This window comes from Pleurodeles waltl, chromosome 6, assembly GCF_031143425.1.
Source record: "Pleurodeles waltl isolate 20211129_DDA chromosome 6, aPleWal1.hap1.20221129, whole genome shotgun sequence".
In the NCBI taxonomy this organism is placed as follows: Eukaryota; Metazoa; Chordata; class Amphibia; order Caudata; family Salamandridae; genus Pleurodeles; species Pleurodeles waltl.
This window is the reverse complement of record NC_090445.1, coordinates 97,708,434-97,726,001: the sequence shown is the minus strand read 5'-3', so window position 1 is coordinate 97,726,001 and position 17,568 is coordinate 97,708,434. Positions and strand designations below refer to the sequence as shown.

Here is a 17,568-nt window from a genome sequence, read left to right as displayed (position 1 = left end):
AGCACTGGTGTATGTGAAAAAAAGAGCATGCATTAAGATCACAAAAAGATCAACCCCCTAGCTTGCTTATACATTTAGGCCCAGATTTATGAAAAGGGAAGCGTCACTATTCTTGCGCCCCTTAGCGCCCCCCTAACGTCATCATGTGTAAGCTGTATTTAAAATATGGTGCACCATGGCGGTAGTCAGGAGGACTAGAGTCAATATTTTTTCTGCTAGTCCGGCGCTTTGCAGGACTAGCATCACAAATGTTGACGCTAATCCTGCAAAGCACACAGAGGCCCACTGAACACAATGGTAGGTATTAAAAAATACTGATTAAAAAAAAGGCACAAAGGAATCTCGTAGATTCCTTTGCGCCATTGTTTTGCACAAAAGATTGACGCTATTGTGGTGTTGGAATAGTGCTGGGCCACCATAAATCTGAGCTTTGGTTATTTTCTGGAGGGACCCTGGTCCTGGGCTGGTATGCATTCATAAATTGCAATTCATTCTTTTTGTATTTTTGTGATGAAGGTAAGGATAATTGTGGTGGCTACAGTGCGGTGGAAGGTTTGGAGGGCGAATCACGTCTGATACTGATGTGCATTTGAGTCTCTTTTTCTAACCATCGTCCGATTACTCAACAACCTTAAAAATGAGGGACTCAAACTGAGGTTGCATGGTGTACAAAATAACAATGTATAAGGGTGCAGCCAAAATAATTATGAATGGCTGAGATTAATTCAAGGATTCCATCCACCACTTGTTGTATACTTCAGTGTGTCACCCTAAGTCGCCGTAATTCTAACATCTGACTGTATTATGTAAGATCCACCATCCAGCGGTCTGATGGGATGTTAAGCCAGTTGTTGTAGTGAGAGGAAATATTTCCATCGACAGGCTAACAGTGAAGTACTGTGGCCATTGCCAACTATTCACTGCCTCCTTGAACCTTCATTGTTCTTGGATATGTTCTGGGTTCTCTTGCGAGGCACTTGTTTGTGGCAGGAGGTAGATGGTGGAACCCTATATTGCTGATGATAGGGTTGACAATACTGATATTGAGAGGTAGTCTACTATTGGTATAGTAGAGCTGGTAATACATACTCCATCATACCCCTCCACAGGACAGAGTATGTATTTGTTGAAGCACACCAAAGGATCTGGCTGTTTCTGTTTCTGATTTAAAAGACTATAGTGCCTCATCGATAAGGCATCCAAAGTCTTGCATCATATACGACATATCTAATATTATGATTTGCACTTCAGGTTTAAAGTAAGTGGCTCATAGCCAACTCGGTCTATGCAACACAGATACTCCAGCTAGATTTTTAACACTGGTTGATGTTATACCTCTAGCCTTATCAATATTTTCTGACTATCCTTTCTCTTTTTTCAACATAATTACTTTTGCCTCTGTGTTTTTATCTCCTGGCAAATGGTCTATTCACGGCCCTATGTCCCAGAACACCTCACAGTCAAATCTACTGAGTATCGCTAAAGCATTTGAGGACCTGATGGGGGTGGCTGCTGTGGCAGAAAAATGTTTGCAGATGTTGTTTGGTCTGTTGCCTTCTCCGTTCGCCGGTGCTGCACGTGGGGATGTCATGTTTCTATATCACTGTTGAGCAGCTTGCATGACAACTGAGTCTTCCCAGGGATAGCTAATGAGACATACAGGAGTGTTTCTGGTGCTTAGCATTTTTTGTCCAGGCATGTAATTGTAATCAGTGACATGACTGTAGCTGGGATCTTTATAATTTTTAGGCCCTACGCCCAGATGTGTGCGATTAGTGATATCAATTAAAAGTTCTTCTGGCACGTTTCTTCAAATCATAAAGGAACAGTCATCCTATTTTGATGTTACTAGAAAGGCAAATGTTTTTGACGCTCTTTCTATTGAACTGTGGAAATCCTTGATGTCATCCAGGGCAGGTTACACTGTTGGGAGTGTGACAGCATCCATTGTGTAGCCACAGAGTCATCCCATTCCAGGCTTGAATACTGAGGGGCGTTTGCTAGACGTCCGTCCTCCTGGTTGTAATATGTATCTGGTGCCTGTGGAGCCAAAAGTCAATGGTAAACTGATGGAGTCTTTGGATTATTGGGACGTGGAAAATGCACTGGGGTGTGTGTTGTGATTGGTCTTATTTGTTGTATGGAACCAGTCAGTATTGTAGGCTCTGAAAGCTGTGTTTGAGAAAAATGTCTATAGTAGTCTGAAGGTATGAGATGCAAGTCTTCGAGCTAGGCTAAGGGCATCCGTATCAACTCATTCATGGCATTTGCCATGTTCAGAAGATCCCAGACCATACTTCCATCGATAAATGCTCAGCATTATCATAATCCTGCTATTGCAAAAAAGGCTGATAAATGCACCTTTAATCTGATTGAAATTTTGTGTCTCTGTAGTCATTGTCCTCTTCTTTCGCATCCTGGTATTTCACCTATAGATGAGTAGGTCTGTATGCCGGTGCAAAGGTTCCTTCCTTGTCTGAGTCTTATGTGCCAGCTTATGTGCACCAACTCCACTGGCTGCCTGTAATCAAACAAATTCAGTTCAAGGCTCTAAACTCTGCCTGTAGAGCATTTGAGCATTAGGGTCTCTTGTATCTAAGGAAAAGACTCAAGGCCTACTGCCAGACTAAGGGGGTCATTCAGACCCCGGCGGGCGGCAGGAGCCGCCCGCCTGGAGGGAACCGCCATATGGTGCCCTGCGGGGCACCGCCAGCCTGTTGGCGGTGCTCCCGCATCCCCGGCCCCTGTCCTTGACCCCCTAAATCCTTAAGACCTAATAATTTAAAGCAGCGCAAACTCAGCGGAATCCTAAGGCTAGAAAATAAGTTTTTACCTTCTGAAGCTACTTTTAGAAAAATTCTGAAGTTGTTCCTTTGTTTAATTTCGGGTGACTTCTTGTGCCTGGGGGATTGGTTTTGGTTGGATGAGCCCGATTATTGGTCATATGCTGCGAAGACGGGACACTTCTTTGAAAGCAGCTGTACGCTTTATAAACTTGTTGTATTGTATTGTATTGTCAAAGAGGAGTTGTGGTGGATATGGTGGCACCTTACCTGGTGAGGTATATTCTAGCATTAGAGTCACTGCAATGTCCTTGTCAGAAATCAGAGTGATTTTTGTGTGCATAGGTGTTGCAGTTATGTCCATACTCGTCAACAAGAGTTGTTGACCATGTCGTGTATGTTAGTACAGGGGTTGTCAAGGCTCTAGAAACTATAACAGAAGATATCAGTAGCAGTTGTTGTTTGTGTTTTTGACACAATGACATCATCAAACACACCAATGTCATCAACAGTGTTGTCTTCAAAGTTGTTGTTGTAGTCATCTATGCCTTGCCTTTGACTGTGTCCTTGTCATCAAAGACAGGGATGGTAAATTCATCAATTATGTCATCGTCAACTTCGCTGATGGTATCTTCGTCAGTGTCATCATTGACACCACAATTGACTGTGTACCCGTCGATGATATTACACGCAATGGAGGTATTACCATCGCTGATGGGTTGTTTCTTGTCAACTATGGTATTATCAATGGTGATGCAGATGAAAATGTAATCACTGGCAAAGATGAAGAGTTCTCAAGGCCAGCCTCTTTTTAGAGCCCTCAACTGGGCCACCTTAGGACACTACCCTGGTCTGAGAGTTTGGAGGGGGTCCCCTACATGTACTTTGCAGGGAGGGGCCCTCAAGTTTCGTTTCACCACTGGCCTGAAAAAGCAGATAAGGTTCTGTGAAGCTTTCCTAACAGAACTTTTCCAGTCAGTCTTTATGTCTGAGGATGGGCTCTCTCCTCTTGTGGATTTTTTAAGGGGGTTTTAAAGTTGTTCTCCTTCAGATCATGTCTTTGAAGTATGCACCGATTGTGAATGCTCACTTTTTTGTGAGATCTGTCCAGAGATTTAGAAGAGCTTTATGAATGAAGAAAACTCAAAAGGGATTCCATGTTCACAAAACGTGGGGTAGAAATTTAAACTAAGATGGCATGAGTGAGGCTGAGGTGAGGACTGTACTTTGCTCTGGCTGGCTGAGCTTCAGTTCTTTTCTAATTATGTGCCTAGACTATTGTTGTGGCCATGTTAAAGCTGCTCTGTATATGTTCAGCACTGTACTGCTCACTATGTTTACCATTGGACACTCAGCTTGATGATTGGGATAATTCAAGCATGTGAATTGAAGAAAGATCCAATACTGGATAATGTCTAGGTCAGTTTTGATCCACATCATGAGTATGTACACACACACTGCTGTGAGAATGACAGCCCAGTTCAGTGGTAAACTTAGATTTCCTGTAGTCTGCAGTGTCAGACTCAGTAGTCAGAATATGTGGGCACATGATGTATATAGTGGTGTCACCTCTATACCTAAGCCACTCCACATTATGTGTATGATCCATAATTTCCTGATGATGGCTCGCACACTGAGATTCTGTTTGTACTTCTTTCTTTCGCAATATGTGATGACATGAGCACTGAGCACGTTATGAACATTTATTCCTCATGATATAAAAACACATTTCTTGAGAGAGGCATGCCATTATTACTAAGCTATGTTTTCTGCATTCATCTTGGTCACTCGTATAAACATGAAAATGAAGCATTCGATGGGTATTCAAAGCGCTGTTGCCTATTTCTAGTAAATTTTGCAATTAAAATAAAAAAATAATTGATGACAAAGTTGACACTGTTGAAACAACCCACCTCATCCTCTGCTTTATCAAACTCAATCTATGCTTGGTTCCCCTTCGGGAGGAGGGGCTGCTCATACGGTGAACAGCACCTGTTCGAAATTTGAACGGGCTGTCCATTATTTAAAGCAATTGTCCATAATTAATTCTTTTACGGAGAGCATTTGTCGGTAATACTGCCTCTCAAACTGCATGGCGGCAGAGGTAGGTTGATCATGTGTCCCGGATTTGCAGGGACAGTCCCGGTTTTTCGGCAGCTGTCTCAGTAGATTTTGGGGAATTTTGCTCATGTCCCGGTTTTTAAAGATGAAGGACTGAAAAGAGTGTGAGGTGCGTTTTTATATTTTTCAAAGCAGGGATAGCAGCTGTTCTAAGAAAGCAATTTCTTCTCCCTAGGCAGTAGGGCACTGAGTACAGGATGTGTGGTGAACCTCCTCTGTTCTAGGCCTGTTCATCAACTGGACCTCTACGCCTAGAGGAGCCCGAGGGCATATTTGCTTGTCTTGGGCTGCGCACATTTAATAAATCTAAAGACAAATAAAGGGGGCCGGAGGAGAATACAGTTGCCCATAATAACAAGCATTTGCAATGCAATAGGTCTCACATTTACTTGAGTTGGAACTATTAGCATTGTAAATTTATAACTGGACTTCTTTTACCACATTAATTGGTCAACCTTCCCACATATTTTGGTCCTTTCTGCCACATAATTCCAGTGGCCCTGCATATAACTAAAGGACTTGTAGGCCTACTGGAATATTTTTTTCAAACAAGGTCCTTAAAACACAATCTACACCCAGGTGCAAAACAAAAGTTCCAGTCATAAGAGAGCTTACAAATACACTGAATGGTGGGATTGGTTATTATTTTTGGGTTCCCACTAACCTAGTGTGGGGACCCAGAGATGATCTAGACAGAAAGGACATGTTGTGGTGAACACGTTTTGAAGGTGGTCCCATTGTCCTAGGACCAACATAGGCTGAGTTATGAGCAAAAATGTTTTGTAGAATGAATGCCCTGCCAAGCATTATGGTGTGAGTTTCTGAGTGCCGCAAATATTGTAGTAGGTGGACTGTAATGCTCCGATCAGCCCCTAGAGGACACCACAATAAAAACAGCATTTCTAAGAAACATTGTCATGTAACCACATAGCTAGCCCCTAAAGAGCATAACCACACGAAAACAGAATGGCAGAAAATAATTCAATGCAACCATATATTTAGCACTTAGAGGGCGTAGTGCATTCTACTCCATTTTCAGGACTGGCAGGCCTACTGCAATGATATTACAAACAAGGCCCTTAAAACATGAACTGCTCTTAGCTGTAAAACAAAAGTTCCAGCCATGAGAGAACTTAAATAGACACTGAATGGTGGGAGGGGTTTTTATTGTGGGGTCCCCATTAACCTAGTGTGGGGATCCAGAGATGATGTAGACAGAAAGAGCACGTTGTCATGAACGTTTTGGTGGTGGTCCCATTGTCTGAGAACCACCACAGGCTGAGGAGTTATGGGCAAAAATGTTTTGTAAAAGAATGTTTTGAAAGCATTAAGGGCGAGTTTCCTGAGTCCAGTGAATATTGTAGTATCGGCTCTTCTGCTGTGTTGGGAGAGTCGCATTAAGGATTTCTGTGTTTTTTACGTTAAGCATTTATCAATTACAATTGTTTTTGTGAAAGCTATGGAACGTGAAGGGAATAATACACACAAAATAGGACAAGGAGCAAGGCGGATACCTCATAAGACTAAAGATTCTGTCCTCGGGGGAAAAACATGTTGGTTTCTTAAAAAATGACCCCACCCACTTTTTGTGGCATGCTTCGCGATAACCGTCAGGGATAGAGAAAACAAGGGAGGGGTGTACACAACACACACACATAAACCTAGGGATCTTATTCACAGAACATATGCTAAAACTATTTCATGGGTGCCCTCATTGTATTTATTTGTGGGTCGCCTGGATAGGCTTAAAAACCTTCTGTTATGGTGGTGACACTGGGGAATTATCACCCATTCACCCTGTCATCTGCTATTGTGTCAACATGTTTCGGCCTTTCCATTATGCCCTTATAGTGTCCTGATGGCCTTCATCAGGACATTAGATCCCTCCGAAAACACCCCATTCCTGATTTTGTAGATTATTTGGCAAAAGGATCTTTTGCAAGGATCCTGCACGGAGTTGCGAGTGGTGGGGGAGGAGGCGCCGGTCCCTTGAGTAATGTGTGACTACAGGGTGACGCTCCCACCGGGACCCCAATTTTAGAAACAGGGGCAATGAAACGCGGTACTTCTTATGTTTGTGTACTGAGTCCAACAGATCCTTTTGCCAATGACATCAAGAGATTTTTGAAAGACAAGCCCACCAATGAGTGAAAGTGATGAGCGTGAGATGGGAATGATTGAAAGCCCACAGAATACTTACAACAGGTCAAAAAACGCTTGCACGTTCAACCTAAAACTATCCAGGCTGTGTATTTCTGTAGAAATTCAACTTTATCACTGTCCTATTGTATTCTTAAAAAAAATCACTGTTGGAAGCGAACGTGTTATTTTAAAGGGCTTGTTGTGTCTTCCTCCCAGGACGTTTCTGGAGATAAACCAGAGATAGGTAGTGGATGCTTGGCAACATTCTTTCAGAATATTCTCTTGTCAGATAATGCGCTTAACCCGTACAAAAGTATGAGCGGAATAAGTACCTTTTTTTTGTTTTACGAGGAGATCAGTGTTGTAATGGGGTCGAGCAGGAGGCCTGAAAGTGCATATTGCATGGGTGTCCAGAGCTCTCACTTGATAAAGAAGAAAGTCAATGTTTTTGTGCTTCAAATTAAAATTTACATTTTAAAATTATAAAGCAGTAATGTGTAACAGAAAGCAAAACGGATTGCCAGTGAAGATGATTATGTTTTTAATTATCAGCATCATATACGTAGCACATCATTATAAACTATCTGATATACACCTGCTGCAGAGATGTTTGTGTGCCCAGTAAATCACAGGGGATAATAATAATGGTAGAATAACTGTGTTGGTTAATGAGCGTACTGGAGATATATGTGTTTTCTCTAGTCTGTTTTGACTCAAAGTAGCATAAAGGGCTAATGTGCCGTACAAAGCACACAGACTAACATGCAGATCACATACATTTTGTGTAGCTAGGTAAATGGGTTGCTGGTTTTGACACAAAGTTCCTTTTGTTACCTGCAGTTGATATACTACAGTTTTTCCAATGTAGCATAGTGAGCTATGAACCAACATAAAAGAGCTGCATGCAAACTGCAAGGCACGGGTTAAAAAACGTATTGTTTGTTTCCTCAATCTGCCGTTATTATAAGACTGCTAGAAAGTGGCCCTTTGGGTAGTAATATAATGTTATTAGTACAGACAACCCCAAGCACTGTGTTGTACGTTTTAAATCCTGACTGTGTGTTTCTCCGTACCGTGCACTCTTAACATATAATGCTCACCACTAAGGGTGATATGTGACTCCTACACCTTGTAGCCCTCATTGTGTTATGTTACACATCCTGTACATTGATTTACACACTTGTATAATTTATTGTCAATGTATAATGTGTGCATGTGATGTAAAGCACTCTAGCACCCTACAGTCTATAAAAGCACTAAATAAAAATAAAAAAAAGTGCTATTTAAATTATTTGTGTAACTTCTCATACAAACTGATACATTTGAATTTCTTACAGTGCATGCATATCTCATATACACAGGGGTTGAACAAAATCAAAAGCTTCCTCCATATCATAGATTCTCTTATGTACTTGAAGCTATCGAGCTATGTGCCTTAATTGCCACTGCATAGCATTTGCATCTAGGTGATGGGCTCCAGATAGTTCCCAGCCAGGGTCATACTCAAACAAAAGGAAGGCTAGTGGCCCCTTAAATTTTAAATGTGGCCTTTGTTTTAGGCCCAGATAGAACTGAAAATAAAAAAGCCCCTTCACAGTCTGCAGCTTGCTGCTCGAAACGCAAAGGAGAAAACCTGTGGACACTGTTGAATGTGTGCTAGTGTCAGCAAATCACCTCAGGACGAATTCAGCATATTTCACTGGGTCCACTCAGAACTGCGGATTTGCCTCAATAATGGCTGCCGGATCTAGAAAGATACCTCGTATTTCCTGCAGTTTAGTGCAGAACCTGATTGCCAGGGGTCCTGTGTACGGGTGGAGCCTCAGGCTGTGGAGGTGGACAGGGTTGTTACTAAAACTAGAGTGTTCTACTCAGGGCAGGCTGGTGGCTGTAATAAACGGACAGACAAGACCTGGGCAAAGTCAGACACATGTTATTTAGGATCTTCGTATTTCCAGTTGGCCCAAATTCTATTTCTGAGCTGCTCACTTTATCTCTCATTTCTTCATGGGCCTCAATGAGGAATTTGAAGCATAAGTCATTCAATTCTCAAACAGAGAAATAAAAAGAAAAGCCTCACTTTTATGTGGAGCAACAGACTACTATGCTGCCTCATACCGAATTGTCTTTTGCCTCCGAAATACACTACTAGTTATTTAAAAGTTTTCACATCAGCAATGAACACATATGGAGCATGCAGCAGGGCAGGTGGTCCAGTCTGAGCTGAGTTGTTCTCTTCTGCCTTTGTGGCCCTGCTCTTGTAGGCAGGATGCAACCTTGCTTTAGTCATCATCTGTCTCCTTTTTTATCTGCTATTTAGCCCCTGCCGACTACTAGACCCGGGCCAGCGGGCCTGCACTCCCCCCACAGGCACTGATCCTCCTAATCTTTGATGCAAGTATACCTGCATGGGTGGATGGGGATCCCAAAGGACGTGGACTAAAGAGTTTGAGAGGGAAGTACAGGGCCACCCATCCAGTGGGAGTTTTACGTGATGGTTATGCTATGTTATCATGAACTTCTAATGCACTCATACACCCAAAGGCCTCTTGGTGCAAAACAAACAAAATGACCTGCGATGCAAATAAATCAAGAGAAGAAGACGGTTTTATTTTTTTTCAGAACATACTGAGCGGGGAAGCGTATTTCAGATGTGCGGAAAGACAGTTCCTGGGGAGGGGCTGGGGGGCTGAGAAGAAAAGGCTCGCCATAAGAAGATTTTCAACAAAAACTATGAGCTAGAAGACATATTTCTGGATTTTGGATCTCAGAAATGGAGACGTTCCATAGAGGCATTTATGAACTACATAGTTTTGAAAATAAACTCCCTTTTGAACGAGTAACCTGTGAAGTTCTTTAAGTAAATGGGAAATGAAGGCAATATTAGAGAGACAAAGTAAGAAGCCTGGCTGCTTGATTTCGGATAGACTACACTATTTGAAGGAGTTGGTTGGAGATTCATAAATAAAGAGAATTGCAATAATCCAATCTTGAGCCAATAACCACTGCATTTACGACTTGCTTACAACTAAGGAACAGCAGGGACAGACTAGGTCTCAATTTACCTATGCAGTAAGAACATGAAAAAAAACGCTGATATCTATTTTGACATAGTCAGTTTGCAGTCAAATTTAACACCTAAACTCTTTAGGTTGGGCTGTGAGGTAGGGAATGTGCCATGGGATGCTGGCTAAAGAATGAGAGTCCATGCATCAGGCTTTCCTAGCTATTAGGACTTCCATTTTACTGATGTTAATAATTATCCAGTTTTGATCCATACAGCGTTTGACATTACAGAGGCAATTAAGAGTTCCATGAGTCGAACTGCAATCAAGATGGTAAATTAACTACAACCTAGAATGATGGCATGCAGTTAATCAGAGTCATAAGAGGAAGCATTTAGATACCAAATTGAGAAGGAGGGAAAACAGAATCCCGTGGAACATGAGTAGTAACTGGGAACATGTCAGAGAGAAAATGACCCAGCTGGACATTTCGAGATCTATTGCTTGATAAAGAAGAGAACCAGGCTAGAACTTTACCATTGAGTTTACAGTCCTTTAATCCAGAGAGCAAAACTGAGTGGTCAATCATATCAAGTTCTGCTGATAAATCAAGCAAAAGCAAGACATCAGCGGTATTATTATCCGCATCTAACTGAGGTCACCAAGAGCAACCAGAGCTGATTCGGTTCTTGTATTGAGGTGAAACCCTACTTCAGAAGGTTGTTGGTTTCTAGAAAAGAACATAGGGCCAGATTTACAAGGTCCTATTGCCACCGGAGCATCACTCTTTGTGACGCTCCGGTAGCGCAATGCCCTGCGCCGTATTTACAGCACTTTGGACGGAATGGGCGACACTCATTGCATTTTCACATTGCCTCAGATTTACAACTTTTTGTAAACCTGAGGTGGCGTTAGAGAAGCACAACGAGGAGAAATGCTTTCATTTCACCTCGTTTTTTGCTCTTTCTATGTGTGCTGCATTCTGCAGCACACGTAGTAAGAGCAAATAGACTTTTAAGATTATTTTTGTGCAAGAAGGTGTCCCTTCCTGCACAAAAGCAATCTCCCCCTCAACGAAGCCATCCTTGCACCATGACGCAAGGGTGGCTGCATTGGCGCACGGCAGCAAATTTAGCGCAGGGGGAAACACAAGGGTGAGCCGTATTCTAGTAAAAACGGCACATCCCTGCATTTTGAAAATGACGGTGCAAGGTGCTGCCAAATTTGGCGCAGCTCTGAACACTGTTATTTTCTAATAAATCTGGCCCATAGTTTGGTTTGTTAGTTGTTCCTTTTGAGGAAGGAAGGTAACAGGCTGACAATTAGAAGGTTATTCAGGGTCTAAACTGACTTTTTCAGAATTGGTCTGACGAAACCTTGTTTAAGTTTGGCCGGAATTTGAGTTCATGTTTGGAGAGGGGATGTGGGAAGAATGATTAATTAAAATCAGGGACCGAATGGTAATCACTTTTTCAACAAAGAAGTGTTCTAAAGAGTCACAGAATTCTTGAGTATAAAGAGCGGGATTGGGAGAATGGGTAATTCTTCAATTATTTTAATTGTTTCTTTTTGTATGTTCCCAGTGTTTCATATAAGGGAGTTTTAAAACTGTAAACGCACCCAGCGAATAGTCTTTGAATATTGTGACAGCTTGCCAGTAAATTACAGTTTGATCTCTGATTAAAAGTGGGGTCACCATTTGCTCTCAGCTTGGCGAACCTCAAGTTTCAGGTTGGCAAAATGTTACCTTTCCTCTTTTGTTTCTATGTGGCCAGGAGCTCTATCAGATCTACAATTGCATTTATCCAATTAAAATAGTCAGCATAACTGGAATCAGGGTGGTCTAAGTCACGAGAGGACCCAAAGTATGTATGTAACACTTTGGGGTTAACTTTATGCCAAGCTCTAGATAAACAAACAGATCTATCAATCTAAGTGGTGATGTCTGCAGATTTAATTTCTAAAGAAACTAAAAAAATGGTCAGTCTATGTCATAGGAAAAATAGAAAATGACAATCAATTTATTAGGAGCCCTAACCAGCATCTAAAATGTGTCCTGCAGTATGAGAATGTCTTCTAAAAATGCAAAATGCCATAATGCTGCATGTGAGTTAATAGTTGGTTTAAGGTAAATTCATCAAGGTGCGTCCCAAGAGAGCTAGATAGAGGACACATCAGCATAATGGAGGTAGACGATTTGGGTGAAAAAAAATCTAGGATGGTCCAGTGGGGAAGATGTGGCTGAGGTATACAATACTATAGTGAAGTGGTGTGTATATTCCCCAAGTTTGAATTGTTACATTTTCACATGGCCGTATGTGACATTTTTCTGGCCTTTTATAGTTATTTATTTCCATTGCTTGGTGACACCATGTGGCTGCTTCCTTGCATTATCAAAGTGTGGGGCTGCCCCCAGCATCTTATTTCCAGTGTTTCATCAATCCCGCTATTAACAGGGGAAATGTGGTTCGGGGGTAGAATTGTTAACTGTCCTTGATATCGGCTGTTAAATTCTCCTTGGTGTGTCTACATGTAAAAGTCTGAGCACTACTACTATGTATTACACAAACCACGGAACTGAAACCTGTTTTGACTTGTACTTGTGTCAGTCGTCTATTTTACAATTAAGTAGCCTTCTCGGATGTGTCTGTAAAATGTCTATTCTGTCCTGAATGTTGACCCTTCCTCTTGAATTTTTACAGTCATTGTCCAGAACTTGCCTCGATGCCAAGTGATGACCCTAGCTGCCCAGCACCGAGGGGCAGGGACTAGGAAGTAAGGAGAGGATGTGGAGCCAGCCTGGGGTTGCCACCCTGGGTCGTACCCCGGGCAGCCGTGGCCTAGATCCATGCGCCTCTAACCGCTCTACAATGAGACAGGGTTTGTTCTGAGAACCAGCAGCAACCAGGTAGCACACAAACTTCACAGCAGTGCCATCGCCGTGTATGTCGCGGGGCAGCGCTGCGAGCTATGCGAGCTGTCCCCTGCAGAAGGCGCTAAAAATCGGTGCGCGCCAGCCCCCCTCGCCCGCTCACCAGTGAACTTCTGCGGCAAGCTGCTCTTCCTCTTGGCCACGTTGCTGGCGAGACGATCCAGAACCAGGGCCCGCTGGCTGCCCATCTCGGCTTTGATGTGTCTGGGTTCCTCAGCTGCTTTCAGAAAAATAAAGCGAGAAGAAACAGTGAGGGGCCTGCGGCTGAAAAACAAACGTTTTAGAAAAGAAGCAGAGCATGAATCAGACAAGTTTTGAAGCCCACAGACAGACGCACTCACAACAAGAAACGTTTACTCGATGAAGGCGAGTACCGGCGCGCCACCATCCTCGCCCAAAAAAACCATCGGGTTTACTTTGCCAGCGCTGTGGTGTGCACTCGTGGTCAGATAGCTGCAACTCCAGCGGAAGCAAATGTCGCAGCCGGGGGCGCCATCTGCCCCCCACTTTGCCAGCGTGAGCGAGGGTGGGTGCGGCAGACTATTTGGTGTTACATAACAAAAGAGTTTTAACTTTGCTCGGAGACTCTTCCCTCCAAAAGAAGCCCATGAAGGAAATCGCATGGTGGGGCACCGAGGTGGGAGAACACATGAAACAGTGCACGGAGGGGAGGCAGGGAAAGAGGAAGGAATAGAACGGAGGATGGGTGGAGATGATGCATGGACGGAAGAATGGAGAGGTGGTTGGATGGCTGGATACAGGGAAGGAAGGATGGCTGAAGGGAAGCGAGGATGAACAGTGGAGAGAAGGAAGGATGGATAACGAGAAACGGAGGGATGGATGGATGGGAAGGAAGGAATGATGGTTTGATTGATGGATGCAGTGAAGGAAGGATGGATTAGTGGACGAGAGACCGATGGATGAGCGGCTAAAGAGCAAGAAAACGGGAACAACTGAAGACTGGACGGATGGAAGGATAAATTAATGAGAAAATGAAGTTTAACTCAGAGAAGGGAGTGAAGGATGGCTGAATGGGGGATGGATGACTAGATGGACGGAGAGAAGGAAGAGTTGATCAGTGGACGGTGAGACTGATGCTTAGACTGGGGGATTAAAAGAAAGAAGGGGAATAAGAGACACATGGACCAAGAAGAGAGGGATGGGTGCATGGACCTGGCACATCTTAAGGACTGTGGAGGCCCTGGGCCAGGCGTATTTTAGAGACCCCTGGAACAGCTTTGAATTTATAATTATAATCCAATTTCAGCTTTTTCATGCCTTCTTTGGCCAGGTCATTGACAGCGTACTGGCAAACTCGTCCAAATGCTAAATGTGTTTACATCTAATATCCAGGGACAGTGACGTGACGTGTATTTTCAATATTATAACACAGCAGCCGCTCACTGATATGACTGCAAATAATCTCTGTTGACACCTGCAGATACACAGCACCCACGGCTGCTGATCCCTGCAAATACACTGCACCCATGACTGCTGACCCCTGCAGATACACTGCACCCACGGCTGCTGACCCCTGCAAATACACTGCACCCACGGATGCTGACCCCTGCAGATACACTGCACCCATGACTGCTGACCCCTGCAGATACACTGCACCCACGGCTGCTGATCCCTGCAAATACACTGCACCCATGACTGCTGACCCCTGCAGATACACTGCACCCACGGCTGCTGACCCCTGCAAATACACTGCACCCACGGATGCTGACCCCTGCAGATACACTGCACCCATGACTGCTGACCCCTGCAGATACACTGCACCCACGGCTGCTGACCCCTGCAAATACACTGCACCCACGGATGCTGGCACCTGCAGATACACTGCACCCATGACTGCTGACCCCTGCAGATACACTGCACCCAGGCTGCTGACCCCTGCAGATACACTGCACCCACGGATGCTGAGACCTGCAGATAGACTGCACCCACTTCTGCTGACAACTACAGATACACTGCACCCATAGCTGGTGACAACTACAGATACACTGCACCCATGGCCGGTGACAACTACAGATACACTGCACCCATGGCCGGTGACAACTACAGATACGCTGCACCCATGGCCGGTGAGAACTATAGATACACTGCACCCATGGCCGGTGACAACTACAGATACACTGCACCCATGGCCGGTGAGAACTATAGATACAGTGCACCCATGGCCGGTGACAACTACAGATACAGTGCACCCACGGCTAGTGACAGACTACATCCACAGCGATTCATTCACCCAACCCACACTTACTTCCTGCACCCAGAGCTATCCTGCAGACATAGCAACCAGGCTGTCCTCTGCACTCGTAGCCAATAGCACTCACAACTGTGGCCATAGTCAGCGTGCACGCATATTACACACACTGATGAACACAGGATCTTAAAGTAACGCAGCTTTTTATTTCCCTAAACATATACTTGAGAAGAACCAGAAAATCACTGCCAGTACAAGCCCATGCAGGATAAACATATGTGGATACAATTCGATTGCAATAAACCTCACTGACAAACAAAAATATACAGGATGATTAATACAATTTGTATATGACGTCATTAACAAATAATGTACACCGTGTGCAGTCTGATTCCAACTCTTACACTGTGGTTCCAGGTACTTATCTGTAATTGTTGCTGTTAGCGTTGCTGGGGTTGGTAATCTTCTAGCAGCAGTATTTTCCAAACAAGGCCTAAAGGGCCAACGATACTGTCACTTTGTTAGGCAGTCAACCTCGTAGAGAAAGGGGGTCATTCTGACCGCGGCGGACGGCGGTCGCCGCCCGCCACGCGGTTCCCGCCGAAAGACCGCTCTGCGGTCAAAAGACCGCGGCGGTCATTCTGGCTTTCCCACTGGGCTGGCGGGCGACCGCCGAAAGTCCGCCCGCCAGCCCAGCGGGAAACACCCTTCCCACGAGGACGCCGACTCAGAATTGAGCCGGCGGTGTGGGAAGGTGCGACGGGTGCAGTTGCACCCGTCGCGAATTTCAGTGTCTGCTAGGCAGACACTGAAGTTCTTTTTGGGGCCCTCTTACGGGGGCCACTGCAGTGCCCATGCCATTGGCCATTGGCATGGGCACTGCAGGGGCCCCCAGGGGCCCCGCGGCACCCCCTATCGCCATCCTGTTCCCGGCGGGAGAACCGCCAGGAACTGGATGGCGGTAGGGGGTGTCAGAATCCCCATGGCGGCGGAGCGCGCTCCGCCGCCATGGAGGATTCTCAAGGGCAGCGGAAAGTCGGCGGGACACCGCCGACTTTCCGTTTCTGGCCGCGGCTGAACCGCCGCGGTCAGAATGCCCAGCGGTGCACCGCCAGCCTGTTGGCGGTGCTACCGCCGACCTCCGCCATGGCGGTAATTACCGCCAGGGTCAGAATGACCCCCAAAGTCTGCTGCCTCTACAGAGGAGAGTACTCTCCAAGGTGGCAAATATTTGTCCCTCATCTTTGGTTTTCAGACGCTTCTGTCTATACTCTGTAGAACTTGCTGACTGATAGGTGCAGGGAGGACGTTTCTGTTCGGTAGAGGTGACGGACTAGGTATAGAGACTAAAGTTAGGTAGAGGTTCTGCACAGGGCTATTATTCCTCAAGCCAGCAGCAGCTCCTCTGCATTCAGTAAAAGGAAAAATAAAATGAAAATAACGCAATGTTATTATCATTTTATTTTTCATTTGGAGCCAGGTAAATTCGCCGGGGCTGGGCGACAAGTGGTATGTCCACCTGTAAGTGCGCATGTCTGTTTGCCCGGCTGTGTTGGGCAGGCCAAACAGACATGTGCACTTTGCATTTCTCCACCTGGCTGTATTGCAGAGGCTGGAGGAGAAAGTGCACAGGGTCCCACTCCCTGTGTGATCGCCGAAGCAGGCTGCTCACAGCAATCACGATGCTGCTGTCATGCTGGAGACAGCAGCGTTGTGATTGGCTGAGGGGAGTGTGGGAGCCTGTGTGCTGCCTGGAAGAGTACGGAGGAGAGACAAACATGTCTCACAAAGGAGCAGGTAAGTGTTTTTTGTAATGGATTATATTTTTTTTAACTCCCCCGCTCTGCCACTCCTATAAAGTGGCAGCCGCCACTGCCTCAAGCCTGCATCTTTTCAGTGCTCTCGATTTGTGCTGCAAAATGTCTATCCAACCCTGTTACAGGGCCCCTTTATTAAGTACACTACAAAAACACTAGGGAGGACAGTGTTATACCTGTCAACTTTATCCCCAATGAGCTTCCTGGCGCTATTTTTACTTAAACTTTGAAATTTAATATCTCTGGATCTACTAATTAGACTTTTGTCATTTTGGTCTTGTTTATTAATTAAAATCTACTCTGTTTTTCTAACTCTGCTGTGGGCTCCCTTTGTGGTGTGTTTCACTGCTTTACTGTTTGACTGTTTGGTGCACAAATACTTTACACATTGCATCTAAGTTAAGCCTGACTGCCCATGTGCCAAACTACCATGGGTAGAGCACAGGTTAATTTGGGGTTTGGTTGTGTCTCATCCTGATGATGACTGTGGTTGCTGTCTGATCAGGGCTCACCCCCAGTCAACCAACAACTCAATTTCTTACAGATAGGACTTAAGGTA

General features: G+C 44.7%; 1 protein-coding gene across 1 annotated transcript in view; it reads right to left on the bottom strand.

The window, feature by feature from the left end:
* Positions 1-17,568, bottom strand: part of IKZF3 (IKAROS family zinc finger 3) — a 449,605-nt gene that overhangs the window by 8,664 nt on the left and 423,373 nt on the right. Inside the window, exon 7 of the mRNA XM_069237426.1 lies at positions 13,087-13,200. Within this exon, the coding sequence (XP_069093527.1) occupies positions 13,087-13,200 (114 nt within the window). The remainder of the gene's footprint in view (positions 1-13,086; positions 13,201-17,568) is intronic.